This window comes from Oncorhynchus gorbuscha, linkage group LG18, assembly GCF_021184085.1.
Source record: "Oncorhynchus gorbuscha isolate QuinsamMale2020 ecotype Even-year linkage group LG18, OgorEven_v1.0, whole genome shotgun sequence".
Classification (NCBI taxonomy): Eukaryota; Metazoa; Chordata; class Actinopteri; order Salmoniformes; family Salmonidae; genus Oncorhynchus; species Oncorhynchus gorbuscha.
The window spans coordinates 7,832,108-7,855,655 of record NC_060190.1 but is presented as its reverse complement, the minus strand read 5'-3'; the positions used below and the strand labels follow the sequence as shown (position 1 = coordinate 7,855,655).

The following is a 23,548-nucleotide window of genomic DNA, read 5'->3' as shown; positions in this document are numbered from 1 at the left end:
ACCCTCATACACTCACACACTGATACCCTCATACACTCACACACTGATACCCTCATACACTCACACACTGATACCCTCATACACTCACACACTGATACCCTCATACACTCACACACTGATACACCCATACATTCACACACTGATACCCTCATACACACACACACTGATACCCTCATACACTCACACACTGATACCCTCATACACTCACACACTGATACCCTCATACACTCACACACTGATACCCTCATACACACACACACTGATACCCTCATACACACACACACTGATACCCTCATACACTCACACACTGATACCCTCATACACTCACACACTGATACCCCCATACACACACACACTGATACCCTCATACACACACACACTGATACCCTCATACACACACACACTGATACCCTCATACACTCACACACTGATACCCTCATACACTCACACACTGATACCCCCATACACACACACTGATACCCTCATACACACACACACTGTTACCCTCATACACACACACACTGATACCATCAAACACTCACACACTGATACCCCCATACACACACACACTGATACCCTCATACACACACACACTGATACCCTCATACACTCACACACTGATACCCTCATACACTCACACACTGATACCCTCATACACACACACACTGATACCCTCATACACTCACACACTGATACCCTCATACACTCACACACTGATACCCCCATACACTCACACACTGATACCCTCATACACTCACACACTGATACCCTCATACACTCACACACTGATACCCTCATACACTCACATACTGATACCCTCATACACTCACACACTGATACCCTCATACACACACACACTGATACCCTCATACACTCACACACTGATACCCTCATACACTCACACACTGATACCCTCATACACACACACACTGATACCCTCATACACTCACACACTGATACCCTCATACACACACACACTGATACCCTCATACACTCACACACTGATACCCTCATACACACACACACTGATACCCTCATACACTCACACACTGATACCCTCATACACTCACACACTGATACCCTCATACACACACACACTGATACCCTCATACACTCACACACTGATACCCTCATACACACACACACTGATACCCTCATACACTCACACACTGATACCCTCATACACACACACTGATACCCTCATACACTCACACACTGATACCCTCATACACTCACACACTGATACCCTCATACACACACACACTGATACCCTCATACACTCACACACTGATACCCTCATACACTCACACACTGATACCCTCATACACTCACACACTGATACCCTCATACACTCACACACTGATACCCTCATACACTCACACACTGATACCCTCATACACTCACATACTGATACCCTCATACACTCACACACTGATACCCCCATACACTCACACACTGATACCCTCATACACACACACACTGATACCCTCATACACACACACACTGATACCCTCATACACTCACACACTGATACCCTCATACACTCACACACTGATACCCTCATACACTCACACACTGATACCCTCATACACTCACACACTGATACCCTCATACACTCACACACTGATACACCCATACATTCACACACTGATACCCTCATACACACACACACTGATACCCTCATACACTCACACACTGATACCCTCATACACTCACACACTGATACCCCCATACACACACACACTGATACCCTAATACACACACACACTGATACCCTCATACACACACACACTGATACCCTCATACACTCACACACTGATACCCTCATACACTCACACACTGATACCCCCATACACACACACACTGATACCCTCATACACACACACACTGATACCCTCATACACACACACACTGATACCCTCATACACTCACACACTGATACCCTCATACACTCACACACTGATACCCCCATACACACACACACTGATACCCTCATACACACACACACTGATACCCTCATACACACACACACTGATACCCTCATACACTCACACACTGATACCCCCATACACACACACACTGATACCCTCATACACTCACACACTGATACCCCCATACACTCACACACTGATACCCCCATACACTCACACACTGATATCCACACACACTCAAGCTGCACACACACACTTGGAAACTCGGATTCATTCAAGTACACTAACACTCACTAACCAAACAACAAAGCCTGCTGGTGAATCTCTGTAGACAACATGTGTGTATTTAGGACTCAGGCTTTGGAATACAACATTCTTCATGAACAATTCATATTCAAAACATGAATGTGGCTCTATGGTTAAAACGTACTATTAGAACCCAGGTGTGTACGTTATTGGAGGAGGAGGTACAGTAGCATCATTACTCATCTGTAACAAGTTCTTCTCACAGAGAAAATAAGACATTTTAGAAGGGGGGGAAACATCTCCCTCTACTTCAAATCTGAATGATACAAGCAGAAGGATATACACACTCTGTCTCTGCACTTTGAATTCTCCGTCACACAAGGGACAGATATGTCACCAACGAGGATTCGGACTCCTTCGCTACGACACCGCCCTTCCACTGCCCAACCCCCAACCCCCACCCTCAGTCCCTCATCCAGGCCTGACAGACGCCCCCAGTGAAAGAGGGGGCGGATGTGGGACTGGTGGGAGAAAGGTGGCATGGTGCCAACACAGCCTGGATAAATACCTTTGTTCCCCCAGAAATAGGATGGGCAGAAAGTAGGCTCAGCTAACGAAGACACACTAAACCACTAGTCTGGTGTATGTTTGGTCAAAATATCATGTCTTTCCTTCCTTGAAGGGAAGGTTTGGTGGGGTGTTGGATGGTTATAATGTGAGTCCTTTTCTCCCTTAAAGGGAAGGTTTGGTGGGGTGTTGGATGGTTATAATGTGAGTCCTTTTCTCCCTTAAAGGGAAGGTTTGGTGGGGTGTTGGATGATTATAATGTGAGTCCTTTTCTCCCTTAAAGGGAAGGTTTGATAGGGTGTTGGATGGTTATAATGTGAGTCCTTTTCTCCCTTAAAGGGAAGGTTTGGTGGGGTGTTGGATGGTTATAATGTGAGTCCTTTTCTCCCTTAAAGGGAAGGTTTGGTGGGGTGTTGGATGGTTATAATGTGAGTCCTTTTCTCCCTTAAAGGGAAGGTTTGGTGGGGTGTTGGATGGTTATAATGTGAGTCCTTTTCTCCCTTAAAGGGAAGGTTTGGTGGGGTGTTGGATGGTTATAATGTGAGTCCTTTTCTCCCTTAAAGGGAAGGTTTGGTGGGGTGTTGGATGGTTATAATGTGAGTCCTTTTCTCCCTTAAAGGGAAGGTTTGGTGGGGTGTTGGATGGTTATAATGTGAGTCCTTTTCTCCCTTAAAGGGAAGGTTTGGTGGGGTGTTGGATGGTTATAATGTGAGTCCTTTTCTCCCTTAAAGGGAAGGTTTGGTGGGGTGTTGGATGGTTATAATGTGAGTCCTTTTCTCCCTTAAAGGGAAGGTTTGGTGGGGTGTTGGATGGTTAAAATGTGAGTCCTTTTTCTGTGTCTGACCATGTCTGTGCCTGACCATGTATGTGTCTGTGCCTGGCCATGTCTGTGCCTGACCATGTCTGTATCTGTGCCTGGCAATGTCTGTGTCTGACCATGTCTGTGCCTGACCCTGCCTGTGCCTGACCATGTCTGTGCCTGGCCATGTCTGTGCCTGACCATGTCTGTCTGTGCCTGACCATGTCTGTGCCTGACCATGTCTGTGTCTGTGCCTGACCCTGTCTGTGTCTATGCCTGACCCTGTCTGTGTCTGTGCCTGACCCTGTCTGTGTCTGACCATGTCTGTGTCTGTGCCTGACCCTGTCTGTGTCTGTGCCTGACCATGTCTGTGCCTGACCATGTCTGTGTCTGACCATGTCTGTGCCTGACCATGTCTGTGCCTGACCATGTCTGTGTCTGACCATGTCTGTGCCTGACCATGTCTGTGCCTGACCATGTCTGTGCCTGTCCATGTCTGTGCCTGACCATGTCTGTGCCTGACCCTGTCTGTGTCTGACCATGTCTGTGTCTGTGCCTGACCCTGTCTGTGTCTGTGCCTGACCATGTCTGTGCCTGACCATGTCTGTGCCTGGCCATGTCTGTGCCTGACCATGTCTGTGCCTGTCCATGTCTGTGCCTGATCATGTCTGTGCCTGACCATGTCTGTGTCTGTGCCTAACCCTCTCTGTGTCTCTGTCTGTGCCTGACCCTCTCTGTGTCTGACCCTCTCTGTCTGTGTCTGACCCTCTCTGTGTCTGTGTCTGTGCCTGACCCTCTCTGTATCTGTGTCTGACCCTGTCTGTGTCTGGTCCTGACCCTGTCTGTGTCTGGTCCTGACCCTGTCTGTGTCTGTGCCTGTCCATGTCTGTGTCTGGCCCTGTCTTTGCCTGGTCCTGACCCTGTCTGATCCTGACCCTGTCTGTGTCTGACCCTCTCTGTGTCTGATCCTGACCCTCTCTATGTCTGATCCTGACCCTCTCTGTGTCTGTGCCTGTCCATGTCTGTGTCTGTGCCTGTCCATGTCTGTGTCTGTGCCTGACCATGTCTGTGTCTGGCCATGTCTTTGCCTGTCCATGTCTGTGTCTAGTCCTGACCCTGTCTGATCCTGACCCTGTCTGTGTCTGGTCCTGACCCTGTCTGATCCTGACCCTGTCTGTGTCTGGTCCTGATCCTGTCTGATCCTGACCCTGTCTGTGTCTGGTCCTGACCCTGTCTGATCCTGACCCTGTCTGTGTCTGACCCTCTCTGTGTCTGCACCTGACCCTCTCTGTGTCTGTGCCTGTCCATGTCTGTGTCTGTGCCTGACCATGTCTGTGTCTGGCCATGTCTTTGCCTGACCATGTCTGTGCCTGACCATGTCTGTGCTTGACCATGTCTTTGCCTGACCATGTCTGTGTCTGGTCCTGACCCTGTCTGTGCCTGACCATGTCTGTGCCTGACCATGTCTGTGCTTGACCATGTCTTTGCCTGTCCATGTCTGTGTCTGGTCCTGACCCTGTCTGATCCTAACCCTGTCTGTGTCTGGTCCTGACCCTGTCTGTGCCTGACCCTGTCTGTGCCTGACCATGTCTGTGTCTGGCCATGTCTTTGCCTGAACATGTCTGTGCCTGACCATGTCTGTGCTTGACCATGTCTTTGCCTGACCATGTCTGTGTCTGGTCCTGACCCTGTCTGTGCCTGACCCTGTCTGTGCCTGACCATGTCTGTGTCTGGCCATGTCTTTGCCTGAACATGTCTGTGCCTGACCATGTCTGTGCTTGACCATGTCTTTGCCTGACCATGTCTGTGCCTGACCATGTCTGTGCCTGACCATGTCTTTGCCTGACCATGTCTGTGCCTGACCATGTCTGTGTCTGACCCTGTGTCTGTGCCTGACCCTGTGTCTGTGCCTGTCTGTGCCTGACCATGTCTGTGTCTGACCCTGTGTCTGTGCCTGACCCTGTGTCTGTGCCTGTCTGTGCCTGACCATGTCTTTGCCTGTCCATGTCTGTGTCTGGTCCTGACCCTGTCTGATCCTGACCCTGTCTGTGTCTGGTCCTGACCCTGTCTGTGTCTGACCCTCTCTGTGTCTGATCCTGACCCTCTCTGTGTCTGATCCTGACCCTGTCTGTGTCTGATCCTGACCTTCTCTGTGTCTGATCCTGACCCTGTCTGTGTCTGACCCTCTCTGTGTCTGTGTCTGACCCTCTCTGTGTCTGATCCTGACCCTCTCTGTGTCTGATCCTGACCCTGTCTGTGTCTGACCCTCTCTGTGTCTGATCCTGACCCTGTCTGTGTCTGATCCTGACCCTCTCTGTGTCTGATCCTGACCCTCTCTGTGTCTGATCCTGACCCTCTCTGTGTCTGATCCTGACCCTCTCTGTGTCTGATCCTGACCCTCTCTGTGTCTGGTCCTGACCCTGTCTGATCCTGACCCTGTCTGTGTCTGACCCTCTCTGTGTCTGATCCTGACCTTCTCTGTGTCTGTGCCTGTCCATGTCTGATCCTGACCCTGTCTGTGTCTGGTCCTGACCCTGTCTGTGTTTGGCCCTCTCTGTGTCTGATCCTGACCCTCTCTGTGTCTGATCCTGACCTTCTCTGTGTCTGTGCCTGTCCATGTCTGTGTCTGTGCCTGACCATGTCTGTGTCTGTGCCTGTCCATGTCTGTGTCTGTGCCTGTCCATGTCTGTGTCTGTGCCTGACCATGTCTTTGCCTGACCATGTCTGTGTCTGATCCTGACCTTCTCTGTGTCTGTGCCTGTCCATGTCTGTGTCTGTGCCTGACCATGTCTTTGCCTGACCATGTCTGTGTCTGATCCTGACCTTCTCTGTGTCTGATCCTGACCTTCTCTGTGTCTGTGCCTGTCCATGTCTGTGTCTGTGCCTGAACATGTCTGTGTCTGTGCCTGTCCATGTCTGTGTCTGTGCCTGACCATGTCTTTGCCTGACCATGTCTGTGTCTGATCCTGACCTTCTCTGTGTCTGTGCCTGTCCATGTCTGTGTCTGTGCCTGACCATGTCTTTGCCTGACCATGTCTGTGTCTGATCCTGACCTTCTCTGTGTCTGACCATGTCTGTGTCTGTGCCTGCCTGTCCATGTCTGTGTCTGTGCCTGACCATGTCTTTGCCTGACCATGTCTGTGTCTGATCCTGACCTTCTCTGTGTCTGTGCCTGTCCATGTCTGTGTCTGTGCCTGACCATGTCTTTGCCTGACCATGTCTGTGTCTGATCCTGACCTTCTCTGTGTCTGTGCCTGTCCATGTCTGTGTCTGTGCCTGACCATGTCTTTGCCTGACCATGTCTGTGTCTGATCCTGACCTTCTCTGTGTCTGTGCCTGTCCATGTCTGTGTCTGTGCCTGACCATGTCTGTGTCTGTGCCTGACCATGTCTTTGCCTGACCATGTCTGTGTCTGTGCTTGACCATGTCTGTGTCTGTGCCTGACCATGTCTGTGCCTGACCATGTCTGTCTGTCTGATCCTGACCTGACTCTGTGTCTGTGCCTGTCCATGTCTGTGTCTGTGCCTGACCATGTCTTTGCCTGACCATGTCTGACCATGTCTGTGTCTGACCATGTCTGTGTCTGACCCTGTGTCTGTGCCTGTCCATGTCTGACCCTGTCTGTGCCTGATCCATGTCCTTGCCTGACCATGTCTGTGCCTGTCCATGTCTGTGTCTGGTCCTGACCCTGTCTGTGTCTGTGCCTGACCATGTCTGTGTCTGTGCCTGACCATGTCTGTGTCTGTGCCTGACCATGTCTGTGTCTGACCATGTCTGTGCCTGTCCATGTCTGTGTCTGTGCCTGACCATGTGCCTGACCATGTCTGTGCCTGACCATGTCTGTGTCTGACCATGTCTGTGTCTGACCCTATGTCTGTGTCTGTCTGTGCCTGACCCTCTCTGTGTCTGATCCTGACCTTCTCTGTGTCTGTGCCTGTCCATGTCTGTGTCTGGTCCTGACCCTGTCTGTGTCTGTGCCTGACCATGTCTGTGTCTGTGCCTGACCATGTCTGTGTCTGTGCCTGACCATGTCTGTGTCTGACCATGTCTGTGCCTGTCCATGTCTGTGTCTGTGCCTGTCCATGTCTGTGTCTGTGCCTGACCATGTCTGTGTCTGACCATGTCTGTGCCTGTCCATGTCTGTGTCTGTGCCTGTCCATGTCTGTGTCTGTGCCTGACCATGACTGTGTCTGGCCATGTCTTTGCCTGGTCCTGATCCTGTCTGATCCTGACCCTGTCTGTGTCTTTCTGACCATGACCCTGTCTGTCCTGACCATGTCTGTGTCTGTCCTGACCCTGTCTGTGCCTGACCCTGTCTGTGCCTGTCTGTCTGTGCCTGACCATGTCTGTGCCTGACCTGACCCTGTCTATGTCTGATCCTGACCCTCTCTGTGTCTGTGCCTGTCCATGTCTGTGTCTGTGCCTGACCATTCTGTGTCTGTGTCTGACCATGTCTTTGCCTGAGCCTGTCTGTGTTCTGACCCTGAGCCATGTCTGTGCCTGACCATGTCTGTGTCTGTGCCTGACCATGTCTGTGTCTGACCATGTCTGTGCCTGACCCTGTCTGTGCCTGACCCTGTCTGTGCCTGACCATGTCTGTGCCTGACCATGTCTGTGTCTGACCATGTCCTGTCTGTGTCCTTCTGATAATCTGCTCTGTTCTAATGTCGGACCATGTGTCTGTGCCTGACCCTGTCTGTATCTGACCCTGAGCCTGTCTGTGTTACTGACCCTGAGCCTGTCTGTGTCTGACCCTGTGTCTGTGTCTGACCCTGTCGGTGTCTCTGTCTGTGCCTGACCCTCTCTGTGTCTGTGTCTGACCCTGTGTCTGTGTCTGACCCTGTGTCTGTGCCTGACCCTGTCTGTGTCTGACCCTGAGCCTGTCTGTGTCCTTCTGATAATCTGCTCTGTTTATAATGTGGAGCCGGCCTGTGTGTGTCTGTGTCTGACCCTGAGCCTGTCTGTGTCCTTCTGATAATCTGCTCTGTTTATAATGTGGAGCCGGCCTGTGTCCTTCTGATAATCTGCTATGTTTATAATGTGGAGCCGGCCTGTGTCCTTCTGATAATCTGCTCTGTTTATAATGTGGAGCCGGCCTGTGTCCTTCTGATCATCTGATCTGTTTATAATGTGGAGCCGGCCTGTGTCCTTCTGATAATCTGATCTGTTTATAATGTGGAGCTGGCCTGTGTCCTTCTGATAATCTGATCTGTTTATAATGTGGAGCTGGCCTGTGTCCTTCTGATAATCTGATCTGTTTATAATGTGGAGCCGGCCTGTGTCCTTCTTATAATCTGATCTGTTTATAATGTGGAGCCGGCCTGTGTCCTTCTGATAATCTGATCTGTTTATAATGTGGAGCCGGCCTGTGTCCTTCTGATAATCTGATCTGTTTATAATGTGGAGCCGGCCTGTGTCCTTCTGATAATCTGCTCTGTTTATAATGTGGAGCTGGCCTGTGTCCTTCTGATAATCTGCTCTGTTTATAATGTGGAGCCGGCCTGTGTCCTTCTGATAATCTGATCTGTTTATAATGTGGAGCCGGCCTGTGTCCTTCTGATAATCTGATCTGTTTATAATGTGGAGCCGGCCTGTGTCCTTCTGATCATCTGATCTGTTTATAATGTGGAGCCGGCCTGTGTCCTTCTGATAATCTGCTCTGTTTATAATGTGGAGCTGGCCTGTGTCCTTCTGATAATCTGCTCTGTTTATAATGTGGAGCTGGCCTGTGTCCTTCTGATAATCTGCTCTGTTTATAATGTGGAGCCGGCCTGTGTCCTTCTGATAATCTGCTCTGTTTATAATGTGGAGCCGGCCTGTGTCCTTCTGATAATCTGATCTGTTTATAATGTGGAGCCGGCCTGTGTGTCCCTGTGCATATCTTAAGTTGTTTATCATGCAAATGGGGGTACGCTGTTCTGTTCTGTCTGCTCCTCCTAATGGTCCATAACACAAACACACACACACACATACACTTTTGGACTCTGCATTTCAAAAAGGGGATTGTGTGTGTGTGTGTGTGTGTGTGTGTGTGTGTGTGTGTGTGTGTGTGTGTGTGTGTGTGTGTGTGTGTGTGTGTGTGTGTGTGTGTGTGTGTGTGTGTGTGTGTGTGTGTGTGTGTGTGTGTGTGTGTGTGTGTGTGTGTGTGTGGCTATGGCGCTCTCTCTATCTCTCTCTCTCTCTCTTTATCTCTCTCTCTCTCTTTATTTCTCTCTCTCTATCTCTCTCTCTCTCTCTTTATCTCTCTCTCTCTCTTTATTTCTCTCTCTCTCTGGACAAGGAGGATAGCAACAAACTCATAAGATGAGCGTGAGGATGACGAAGAACGCCTTCATCAATCTCACTTCACGCAACACCACACACAAGCACAAACATACTCACACCACACACACTCACGCCACACACACTCACACCACACACACTCACACATGATCCATTAGGCTTGTACTGTTAATAACAGGCCATTGCATAACATTAGTGACCCAGTGATATCATGTGGAGACGTTACGCATCAAGATCTAAATGAGCATAGAAAGATTGTAGAGGCAGCTGACTAGAGCCAAGAGGCATAGTGGGCCTGTGTGTGTGTGTGTGTGTGTGTGTGTGTGTGTGTGTGTGTGTGTGTGTGTGTGTGTGTGTGTGTGTGTGTGTGTGTGTGTGTGTGTGTGTGTGTGTGTGTGTGTGTGTGTGTGTGTGTGTGTGTGTGTGTGTGCACGCGCGCGTGCGTGTGTGTGTGTCTTGCTTAACAAACGGAAGCATAATTACTGATAAAATACAAGAGGTCATTAGATTTGACAGAAGAGAGGATAACTAGACCACAGCCCAACACAGAGAGCATAGCGACAAAGCCACTGTATTGTACATGGACCTATATCTAGGCCTATGGGGTCCATACCCACAGACACTGTATTGTACATGGACCTATATCTAGGCCTATGGGGTCCATACCCACAGACACTGTATTGTACATGGACCTATATCTAGGCCTATGGGGTCCATACCCACAGACACTGTATTGTACATGGACCTATATCTAGGCCTATGGGGTCCATACCCACAGACGCTGTATTGTACATGGACCTATATCTAGGCCTATGGGGTCCATACCCACAGACACTGTATTGTACATGGACCTATATCTAGGCCTATGGGGTCCATACCCACAGACACTGTATTGTACATGGACCTATATCTAGGCCTATGGGGTCCATACCCACAGACACTGTATTGTACATGGACCTATATCTAGGCCTATGGGGTCCATACCCACAGACGCTGTATTGTACATGGACCTATATCTAGGCCTATGGGTTCCATACCCACAGACGCTGTATTGTACATGGACCTATATCTAGGCCTATGGGGTCCATACCCACAGACACTGTATTGTACATGGACCTATATCTAGGCCTATGGGGTCCATACCCACAGACGCTGTATTGTACATGGACCTATATCTAGGCCTATGGGGTCCATACCCACAGACGCTGTATTGTACATTAAAGGGATACTTCAGGATTTTGGCAATGAGTCCATTTATCTACTTCCCCCGAGTCAGATGAACTCGTGGATACCATTTATACGTCTCTGTGTTCAGTATGAAGGAAGTTAGAGTTAGTTTCGGGAGCCAATGCTAACTAGCGTAATGACTGGAGTCATTACACTAACACTAGTTAGTAATTGAGCTAGCGATAGTTAGCAACTTCCTTCAAATTGCACGCAGAGGCGTAAAATGGTATCCACAAGATCATTAGACTCAGGGGAAGTAGTGTAAATAAAGGTCCTCATTGCCAAAATCCCAAAGTAACCCTTTATGCTATATCTAGGTCTTTGAGGTCCATACCAATAGACACTGTATTGTACATGGAGCTGTGTGTTTACCTATACCCCACTGTATTGTACATGGAGCTGTGTGTTTGCCTATACCCCACTGCATTGTACATGGAGCTGTGTGTTTACCTATACCCCACTGTATTGTACATGGAGCTGTGTGTTTACCTATACCCCACTGTATTGTACATGGAGCTCTGTGTTTACCTATACGCCACTGTGTTGTACATGGAGCTGTGTGTTTACCTATACCCCACTGTGTTGTACATGGAGCTTTGTGTTTACCTATACCCCATTGTGTTGTACATGGAGCTGTGTGTTTACCTACACCCCACTGTATTGTACATGGAGCTGTGTGTTTACCTATACCCCACTGTATTGTACATGGAGCTGTGTGTTTACCTATACCCCACTGTGTTGTACATGGAGCTGTGTGTTTACCTATACGCCACTGTAATGTACATGGAGCTGTGTGTTTACCTATACCCCACTGTGTTGTACACGGAGCTTTGTGTTTACCTATACCCCATTGTGTTGTACATGGAGCTGTGTGTTTACCTACACCCCACTGTATTGTACACGGAGCTGTGTGTTTACCTATAGCCCACTGTATTGTACATGGAGCTGTGTGTTTACCTATACCCCACTGTATTGTACATGGAGCTGTGTGTTTACCTATACCCCACTGTAATGTACATGGAGCTGTGTGTTTACCTATACCCCACTGTGTTGTACATGGAGCTTTGTGTTTACCTATACCCCATTGTGTTGTACATGGAGCTGTGTGTTTACCTACACCCCACTGTATTGTACATGGAGCTGTGTGTTTACCTATACCCCACTGTATTGTACATGGAGCTGTGTGTTTACCTATACCCCACTGTATTGTACATGGAGCTGTGTGTTTACCTATACCCCACTGTGCTGTACATGGAGCTGTGTGTTTACTTATACCCCACTGTGTTGTACATGGAGCTGTGTGTTTACCTATACCCCACTGTATTGTACATGGAGCTGTGTGTTTACCTATACCCCACTGTATTGTACATGGAGCTGTGTGTTTACTTATACCCCACTGTGTTGTACATGGAGCTGTGTGTTTACCTATACCCCACTGTGTTGTACATGGAGCTGTGTGTTTACTTATACCCCACTGTGTTGTACATGGAGCTGTGTGTTTACTTATACCCCACTGTGTTGTACATGGAGCTGTTTGTTTACCTATACCCCACTGTGTTGTACATGGAGCTGTGTGTATACCTATACCCCACTGTATTGTACATGGAGCTGTGTGTTTACCTATACCCCACTGTATTGTACATGGAGCTGTGTGTTTACCTATACCCCACTGTATTGTACATGGAGCTGTGTGTTTACCAATACCCCACTGTATTGTACATGGAGCTGTGTGTTTACCTATACCCCACTGTATTGTACATGGAGCTGTGTGTTTACCTATACCCCACTGTATTGTACATGGAGCTGTGTGTTTACCTATTCCCCACTCTATTGTACATGGAGCTGTGTGTTTACCTATACCCCACTGTGTTGTACATGGAGCTGTGTGTATACCTATACCCCACTGTATTGTACATGGAGCTGTGTGTTTACCTATACCCCACTGTATTGTACATGGAGCTGTGTGTTTACCTATACCCCACTGTATTGTACATGGAGCTGTGTGTTTGCCTATACCCCACTGTATTGTACATGGAGCTGTGTGTTTACCTATACCCCACTGTATTGTACATGGAGCTGTGTGTTTACCTATACCCCACTGTATTGTACATGGAGCTGTGTGTTTACCTACACCCCACTGTATTGTACATAGAGCTGTGTGTTTACCTACACCCCACTGTATTGTACATGGAGCTGTGTGTTTACCTATACCCCACTGTGTTGTACATGGAGCTTTGTGTTTACCTATACCCCATTGTGTTGTACATGGAGCTGTGTGTTTACCTACACCCCACTGTATTGTACACGGAGCTGTGTGTTTACCTATACCCCACTGTATTGTACATGGAGCTGTGTGTTTGCCTATACCCCACTGTATTGTACATGGAGCTGTGTGTTTACCTACACCCCACTGTATTGTACATGGAGCTGTGTGTTTACCTATACCCCACTGTATTGTACATGGAGCTGTGTGTTTACCTACACCCCACTGTATTGTACATAGAGCTGTGTGTTTACCTACACCCCACTGTATTGTACATGGAGCTGTGTGTTTACCTATACCCCACTGTGTTGTACATGGAGCTTTGTTTTTACCTATACCCCATTGTGTTGTACATGGAGCTGTGTGTTTACCTACACCCCACTGTATTGTACATGGAGCTGTGTGTTTACCTATACCCCACTGTATTGTACATGGAGCTGTGTGTTTACCAATACCCCACTGTATTGTACATGGAGCTGTGTGTTTACCTATACCCCACTGTATTGTACATGGAGCTGTGTGTTTACCTATACCCCACTGTATTGTACATGGAGCTGTGTGTTTACCTATACCCCACTGTATTGTACATGGAGCTGTGTGTTTACCAATACCCCACTGTATTGTACATGGAGCTGTGTGTTTGCCTATACCCCACTGTATTGTACATGGAGCTGTGTGTTTACCTATAACCCACTGTATTGTACATGGAGCTGTGTGTTTACCTATACCCCACTGTATTGTACATGGAGCTGTGTGTTTACCTATACCCCATTGTGTTGTACATGGAGCTGTGTGTTTACCTACACCCCATTGTGTTGTACATGGAGCTGTGTGTTTACCTATACCCCATTGTGTTGTACATGGAGCTGTGTGTTTACCTATACCCCATTGTGTTGTACATGGAGCTGTGTGTTTACCTATACCCCACTGTATTGTACATGGAGCTGTGTGTTTACCTATACCCCACTGTATTGTACATGGAGCTGTGTGTTTACCTATACCCCACTGTATTGTACATGGAGCTGTGTGTTTACCTATACCCCACTGTATTGTACATGGAGCTGTGTGTTTACCTATTGGTTATTCGTCATTTGGAGAACCCTCACTGATAAAACATTGAACTGAAAACCATCCTCACATTGATGAGTTCAATGCAGCATACTACTTTTCTTTATACTAAGCCCGCATTTATATCCATAATTGTTTTTAGAAATGTTTATAATAACTCAAAGAGGAAAATTAAACTGTCAAACACACAAAGTTCTTTTCCACCAACGTCTGTAAGACAGAACTATTTGTTTGAGCTGCTCATCATGGTTTTGCTTCATTTAGCTGTGGTTAGACAACCGCCGTAAGAAGTCCTTAATTAACTAAATGAAGACTAAGAGAACCCTGACAATTAGCGGCTCGAGCAGGATTCCTCAAATAAATGCCTCTTCCATGACAGTTCACCGTAATTACTTTCCTACACGTTTTTTTAAACTTATTTTATATTTTAGCGCCAGAGTATGAGTTGGCAGGCATGTATTTGAGGGGAAGAGATATGTCTCTGTGAAAACCACAGCGAGATGGAGATACATCTATCGAGACCACATGAGACGGAAACTAGGCTTGCGTCCCAAGTGGCACTTTATTCCCTATACAGTGCACTACTTTTGATCAGAACCCACTATATACGGGCCCTGTATCAAAAGTAGTGCACTATATAGGGAATATGGTTCCGTTTGGGACGCAGCCCTTTCTCTCTTTTCCCGTCTCTCTCTCCCTCTCTCTTTCTTTCGGAGAGTAGAATGGGAGTTATATTGGGCTTCTATCCCCATTTCAGAGATAAACTCAACAACCCTACACCAGGCAGTGCAGTAAGAACGTCATACCTCGTGGATATCCATCGCCACCAGTCAAAATTGAACCCAACTCGAAGTCCATCTGCTCTGTGCAGTTTGGACTGTAAATCCTTTTTGTGGTCTATGATCCAATAACCTTGCTTTTAAACATCACCAAAACAAAGGCACTTACTCACAACTAGGGTTGTAAAATTCCCAGGTTTTCACAAAACAATCCCGTTGGGAGAACAACGGTTGGAGGAATCCCTGTTTATTCCTTCCTGATTCCGGGATTCCTCCAACCTGGATTTCTGGAAACCTTAGGGATTTTGCAACCGTACTCACAACGTTAAAGTACCATCCAAGTATCGTCAACACTCAAACCTTACAGGAAACCTCAGACCCAGACACCTTGCTTGTCGCTTAAGTTCTTTACATCGGCAGCCCTGTTTGTTATGATCATCATCATCGTCGTCATGGTGACGTCATTACCTGTGATATTCTCCTGCTTGAGGATAATTCCGTGGGTGGGCGTCGATAAACAATCCTCATCATCGTTGCGCGGCGACACCTGAACGGCCACCTCCATGGGGCGCCTCGACGGGTGTTTGTCTCGGCATTTGTTTGAGGAGGGGCGGGGCGAGGCGAGGGGAACGGCGGACGGCGACCGCCTGTGCCCGTCGTCTAACGTCTTGTCCGTGCAGGGGGCGCCGCGGCACTGCCGCCTCTTGTGCTCGATGAAGAGCAGGATGTGGGCAAGAGGGAAGCGGGCGTGGCACTGGCCACAGGTGAGCAGGTCCTGGTGCCCCTTGAGGAGGATCCTGTCGTCCCCATGCTGCCCCAGCCTGGGGTGGTCCTCGTGCTCCTCGTCTGGGGGGAGAACGGCCGACAGGGGCTCAGCTGGGAGGGGAGAGAGGAGAGGAGATAGACAGTTACACTTCTATACAGAATACATGACAGGGTTGAAATCTACATAGATGACTATGACATTTCATCCAAGGCAGCTGGCAAACTGTGGAGGAGAGTTCGATACTTTATAGACCGTGGACACAAAACACTGATTGAGATCTGCACTCAAGTATCATTTCAAGGAAGAGTGAGACACAGTATATAGGTTATTATAGTGTTGCAAATCTGCATATGGAAGAGTGAGACACAGTATATAGGTTATTATAGTGTTGCAAATCTGCATATGGAAGAGTGAGACACAGTATATAGGTTATTATAGTGTTGCAAATCTGCATATGGAAGAGTGAGACACAGTATATAGGTTATTATAGTGTTGCAAATCTGCAGTATATGGAAGCAAAGCATATGAGACACAGTATATAGGTTATTATAGTGTTGCAAATCTGCATATGGAAGAGTGAGACACAGTATATAGGTTATTATAGTGTTGCAAATCTGCATATAGTGAGACACAGTAGGTTATTATAGTGTTGCAAATCTGCATATGGAAGAGTGAGACACAGTATATAGGTTATTATAGTGTTGCAAATCTGCATATGGAAGAGTGAGACACAGTATATAGGTTATTATAGTGTTGCAAATCTGCATATGGAAGAGTGAGACACAGTATATAGGTTATTATAGTGTTGCAAATCTGCATATGGAAGAGTGAGACACAGTATATAGGTTATTATAGTGTTGCAAATCTGCATATGGAAGAGTGAGACACAGTATATAGGTTATTATAGTGTTGCAAATCTGCATATGGAAGAGTGAGACACAGTATATAGGTTATTATAGTGTTGCAAATCTGCATATGGAAGAGTGAGACACAGTATATAGGTTATTATAGTGTTGCAAATCTGCATATGGAAGAGTGAGACACAGTATATAGGTTATTATAGTGTTGCAAATCTGCATATGGAAGAGTGAGACACAGTATATAGGTTATTATAGTGTTGCAAATCTGCATATGGAAGAGTGAGACACAGTATATAGGTTATTATAGTGTTGCAAATCTGCATATGCATCTCTTGCTATCGTTTTTAGGACTATTATTACTGATAATATAGAAGGCACAACCAACGAAGAGAGAGGAATGAACATCCAGTAGCAGGATCGTATAATCATATTCGATTCCATTACAGTCCTATCGTTTTAACGACTAATATCAGTGTTATTGTCATGATCATTTCCAGTGTTATAATGAATATCACCATAATCTAGACGGCACCTGTGGTTTATAGTGATTGCATTTCCAGGTGATGCACTGTCTTAGAAAAGGTATGAGAGACAGATTTGAAAGGGGGGGGGGGGGAAGTAGGGAGAAAGGAAGGATACTTAGACAAGACTACAGCACTGTTTTTCGATAAGCCTGTCAGTGACACCGTTCAGTCAGCGTGCTGCTCGCTGCCTGAACGATTAAGGCGCTTGACCCTCTTTATTGTGCTGCCAATCTCGCGTTTTTAATGAACCTAACACCTCGGAGAATCAAAAAATAGATTCTAATTTGAGTTCAAGATGATTGGACCCCATTTCCGTTAAAAGTGCTGGGATCTCGTGAACCGAGGTTAAATATTGAGGGGTGTATGTGGAGTAGGTCCCTGAAGTATACAGGCAGTCAAGGAGCATTTTTTTTTAAATAGTTCATCTAGCTACAGTAAACGACATCTCGAGGCCCAACTGGGATGTTAAGATAAAATGTGATGAATTCTCCCTGTCTGTTCTGAACCTTTAATTCTGTGTCAGGTCAAACGAGAAGGAGGCGGGGAGGAGGGGCTGAAGGAATATTTTTCCTTCTAATTTGAGTTGAATTCCTACAGCTTATGCTGTCAGGACATAGAAGTCTGACTGAGGCTCTGTGCGAAAAAGTCTACCTTCAAACCCAAATAATCAAATTTGTTGTATCGGCAACTGGTTACAAAAATAAGTTAAAAAAACATTTTTTTAAGTATATATTATTCCTCAACATCCAAGTGAGCACCAGAATTTCAACTGACTGAACTTAATCAAATAACTACTGAAATTAGGCAATAGGCTATTTAAATAGCTATTACCTAATTATAACATGGTAATGATCCCTTATGTCAAGTTCCCTAGCTGCTATTGCAGGGATTCATACAACGCAGCCAATATGGACAAGGAGGAATCTTACTTGAACGGAGGCTGTTTTTCAATAGGCCATAACGAGCTATTCAAATAGTTCAAACTATGCATGTAAATAACAGAGTATTCTATTTGAATAATATTACCATGCATTTGCCAGTAAGGCTGTAATCCTATAGGCCTATATGTCTGTCTCATTTGTCATATTTGAATGATGAACTAGTAGGTCCCTCGTGAGAATGTGGATATAACTAAGGATTTGGCAATTAGGGTACATTTTTGTCATATTTTGACATTTAATGGAAAGACACCGTGATAGACTAAGATTTTGTTGAAATAGGGGACTAATACACCTGGAAGAGTGAACAGGCATGCAATATGCTCTAGGGTCCAATGTGAGGCTACTTAACTGAAAACGACTCATATCACAGAGGTCGCTCACAGTGGCCTATGGATGTTTGAAAGTATGTCACATTTTGCCTACTGATCCTTTCTTGCAGAAAACAAAACGTTCTCAGATGGCCATTGTTTTATCTATCTTCGAATGAAATGGAAAATACTGAATATCCTTGAAGAAATCTATTGAAATGATTCACTTTTAATTTATTTGGAATACTATAATAGGTCTATTGATTAGATATCACTGTGGCATAACAAGGAACATCACATATACGACCACGAACCACTGCGCTTGGTCTAGCAGGCAACGTAGACAAAGCAATAAAGTAGCCTAGATCAAGTTCAAGTTCATCGCCGTGTATGTCCACAATCATATTCTGCCCCCTACCGGCGCCGTCCATAGATATACTACAATTGAAGGCATATGTTACGAGAACCTCATTTGCCCCGAGAATGGAATGGTAAAAGAGAAACAACCGGGTGGAAACATTGTAGCGATTTACACAATATGTGGAACAAACATTTTTATATATATATACGGAAAATCATATTATTAAAACTAGTTTCCAAATGATCTAGCCCCCGGTAACGTAAAAAAAGAAATGAGCACAGTTGAAATCATGCCATTATACACCACGGCATAAACAGCATAAAAGCAATAGCTTATTGAATATACATGTATAACTCCTAAATTACTCTAAAACACCACTTCAGTATGCCTGCCCAAATGTAATAGGTTATTGCATAAAAGCCTCCCGTGTTCCCTCTCTGAAAATGAACCTCTTCGTTAAATGCAACGTAGCGGAGCGTCCAATAGTAGATGTAATCGAACGTCTCCAATTGTTCCAATGCTTATTGTATCCATTCACATTAACTCGTGGTGTAAACGATAACAATGTAATTGGATCACTAGGTTATACGGGGGTGTAGTGTTATTCTTGGATCGTGAACTCCTATATCCCTCGATATCAACGCTGGCTACGTTCCACACACGAGGTCTTCTGTATGGGCTATGAGTATGTAAACACCCCGTTCTCCCCATTCAAAAAAAAGAAAACATCTCTCGAAAAAAAAATATACGCTATCAAAACAAATAGTAATAACAAAGTGGAATTGCTTATTTGGGGATACACTTTGCTTTTCGTAGCGTATTCCATATCGGAAACTGATAGACTAAATATAAATATTCACAGGATACCTTGATAGGCAAAGGTATCCCTCCACTACAGCCCAGATGTCCTTTAATAGCGAAAGAAGCCTGTGTTGTAGCATCGGCACATACATGCAAAATAGCCTTATACGTTATTGTTTACCAAATATACAATATTTTCCAAGGTCCAACTTTTTCGATAGAAAGTTATCCGATTCAATGACGGCGTTCTTGACACGCTTTTAGGTTATGTCCACGGGTCCGCGTCAAGTCCAGTTGCCCACAAACATTCTCCAAATACATGTTTACCAGATTATAAAATAAACAATTTTCAATTCTACTTACGCGAAAACTCCCGCTTGCTCAAGTGCTGGGGTTTGCCTTGCTTGCGGCGAGACATGTTGGTAAGTGGTGGCGTTCAGCTTAGTTCACATTGGCAGAGGCGTCCTACAACGTAATAGACTCCAGATAAAATGTCTTCATCGATGCGTTTGACATCCAAAAAAATGAATTATAGATCACATCACGGTGACGCGCGGGGTACGGGCTGTGCGGCAGTCTTCATGACTTTTTTGCAAATACAGAGAGAGGGATATGAGCAAAGCCCCCTGAGCTGCAAGTTCAAGTGCGGACGTGACGTTCCTACGAACTTGAACGTCAGTCGATGGATGGACATAGAGATACAACACATGGGCAGGGCAACGCTGGGGAGGAGGAGGTGGAGAAGGAATAACAAAACCAATGGACAGTCATTACTGGATCCGTATATGAAAGAAGAAAGGGACCCCGAAGACGCCAATGGACAGAGAGATCAGGGGGGCCGGGCCAATAGAGAAGGAGAGAGCGAGAGAGAGATTGGAAATGAACGTGAACCTTGGGAGACAGCACATCCAAGTGGAAGGATTCTTGGCAACAAATATGGAGAAAATATAGGACCATTGAATATGATCCTAAGAATAAATATGAACCATTACCCCATTACTGCATGGAAAACAACAATTTATAGCGGAGAGGAAAGAATACGAGTGCACTTTGCGAATCGAAAGTAAATAGTCCTATTTAATTAATTTTGGACATCGATCTCCGTGCCTTCGGTAACCAATGGGTTAAAGAAACCTATGTTACAATGATACGCTTTATTAAATAGGCTATATTAAGAATGTCATATTTTAGCAGTCCATAGGCTACCACCATATTTTAGCAGTCCATAGGCTACCACCATATTTTAGCAGTCCATAGGCTACCACCATATTTTAGCAGTCCATAGGCTACCACCATATTTTAGTAGTCCATAGGCTACCACCATATTTTAGTAGTCCATAGGCTACCACCATATTTTAGCAGTCCATAGGCTACCACCATATTTTAGTAGTCCATAGGCTACCACCATATTTTAGCAGTCCATAGGCTACCACCATATTTTAGTAGTCCATAGGCTACCACCATATTTTAGCAGTCCATAGGCTACCACCATATTTTAGTAGTCCATAGGCTACCACCATATTTTAGCAGTCCATAGGCTACCACCATATTTTAGCAGTCCATAGGCTACCACCATATTTTAGCAGTCCATAGGCTACCACCATATTTTAGCAGTCCATAGGCTACCACCATATTTTAGCAGTCCATAGGCTACCACCATATTTTAGCAGTCCATAGGCTACCACCATATTTTAGCAGTCCATAGGCTACCACCATATTTTAGCAGTCCATAGGCTACCACCATATTTTAGCAGTCCATAGGCTACCACCATATTTTAGCAGTCCATAGGCTACCACCATATTTTAGCAGTCCATAGGCTACCACCATATTTTAGCAGTCCATAGGCTACCACCATATTTTAGCAGTCCATAGGCTACCACCATATTTTAGCAGTCCATAGGCTACCACCATATTTTAGCAGTCCATAGGCTACCACCATATTTTGTCCACTAAATAATACACTAATGTTGGTTCTTGCGCAAAAGCACTCCACATCTTTCACTGACGACATACTATTACGACGTCACATAATAGCCATACATTCCATTTGAAAGGTTAATACATCATAAAATAACTCGGCCTATCAAATCATTGAAGTTTATTGGTAGTGATACCATCGGTGTTCCCGATAACTGTCAACACCAATGGACCAATCACAGGCCTATAACAGGCAGGTTTTCCTTCATCAAAGTGGACACTTTTGACATTTGAATTTACTTTCAAAACATGTCGACATGAGAAAATAGATATTCGTATTGTTTTTGCTATCAGGTGATCTAGTTCACACTATTTACTATTCAATGAAGTAAAATAGCCTACAGTAAAATACTGATATTCTTTAGGCTACAGTACACCTGTTAGTATTTGTTTCTCACGGACTTGAGTTGTCATGCCATCTTGAAGACAATTCATAGGCTACACTTCACAGAAATGTATAATCACATATATATTTGACATTCTTCTCTTCATTGTTTTAATACCCTTTGCATTATTATTTTGTTTTTGAAGTTTAACCTACATTTACCATATGAACAAAAGTCGACAATAATAAAATGAGTAGCCTAATTAACAAATGTGTTAATTTTGTGCTTTTCCCTCATAAGGAAATGTGTTGGTGTAGTCTAATCCACATGCGTAAAGTTATCGTTGCCCACTGAGATACAAAGAAGAAGATATACGACACATTTCTGTTCATATGGCCCACTGTTAGTGTAATATAGTGTAACATTTCACACAATGTAAACATGTTGGCCCACTGTTAGTGTAATATAGTGTAACATTTCACACAATGTAAACATGTTGGCCCACTGTTAGTGTAATATAGTGTAACATTTCACACAATGTAAACATGTTGGCCCACTGTTAGTGTAATATAGTGTAACATTTCACACAATGTAAACATGACAATTAAAATGTTTGATACATCGTAACATAACCTAAATGACAGGCGAGTCAAACAAACAAAACAGGCTCAAACTGGAGATGTTATCAGCCTTGCAGAAGTTCTTTAGTTTTAGTTTTTGGAAACGAAATGATTTGAATGTAACCAGTGTGCGCTTCGACAGGCTACTGTTGACAGCTTACTTGCGCTCGGCCTCTGCGTCTTAGGCACCCTGTGGTAGCGTGTAGCCTGCTACTGCACCATCACACGTCTGTCTATACAACGGCGCTTTCTAGCGGTCCTTTGCTAATACTGCGAAGGAGACATTGTTTGAAGCTCACCCTGCACTTTATGTTATCTTCCAGTGGATGATGCTAAAGGATCAGAGTAGAATCCACATCTACCTTGCAAAGTGCTTGCTCCTGTAGCCTATAGTTTACATTAGACACAGTTCAACACAGTTCAACACAGTTCAACACAGTTCAACACAGTTCAACACAGTTCAACACAGTTCAACACAGTTCAACACAGTTCAAAGAGCCATTCAACATCGTTTAATTTAAGCTATTTCCTGTGTGCTTTTTACAGATTATTGTATTATTAATGAATTGTTATTATCAATTCGGTCTTCTAATTGGAACCCATTCTACTTCGATGTGCGCATAAATTAACAGCGGTTGCCTGGAAATTAAACTAAGGGACGGTCCCAAGTCCAGAACATCCGGCGATGATCCACGCAGCGAGGGTCCCCAGCCCGGGGCCTACGGTGAGAATCCGCAGTCCAGAGCATCCGGCGATGATCAACGGATCAGTGCTGCAAGAGCGGACTCAGTGTAAAGAAGGTGGGTGGCGTCCAGAACCAAAGCCGCCACCAAGGTTAGATACCCAACCAGACCCTCCCATATAGGTTTACGTTTGCGGCCGGGAGTCCATACATTTTGAG

At 45.5% G+C, this 23,548-nt stretch overlaps 1 protein-coding gene across 1 annotated transcript in view; it reads right to left on the bottom strand.

Moving 5' to 3' along the window:
- The window catches only part of LOC124003477 (B-cell lymphoma/leukemia 11A-like), a 63,894-nt gene extending 43,401 nt beyond the window's left edge, over positions 1 to 20,493 (bottom strand). The window contains exons 1-2 of the mRNA XM_046311758.1: positions 20,087 to 20,493; positions 15,631 to 16,038 (exon numbers count right to left, since the gene is read on the bottom strand). Of these exons, the coding sequence (XP_046167714.1) occupies positions 15,631 to 16,038; positions 20,087 to 20,141 (463 nt within the window). The 5' untranslated portion in view covers positions 20,142 to 20,493. The remainder of the gene's footprint in view (positions 1 to 15,630; positions 16,039 to 20,086) is intronic.
- Positions 20,494 to 23,548: the final 3,055 nt, after the last annotated feature.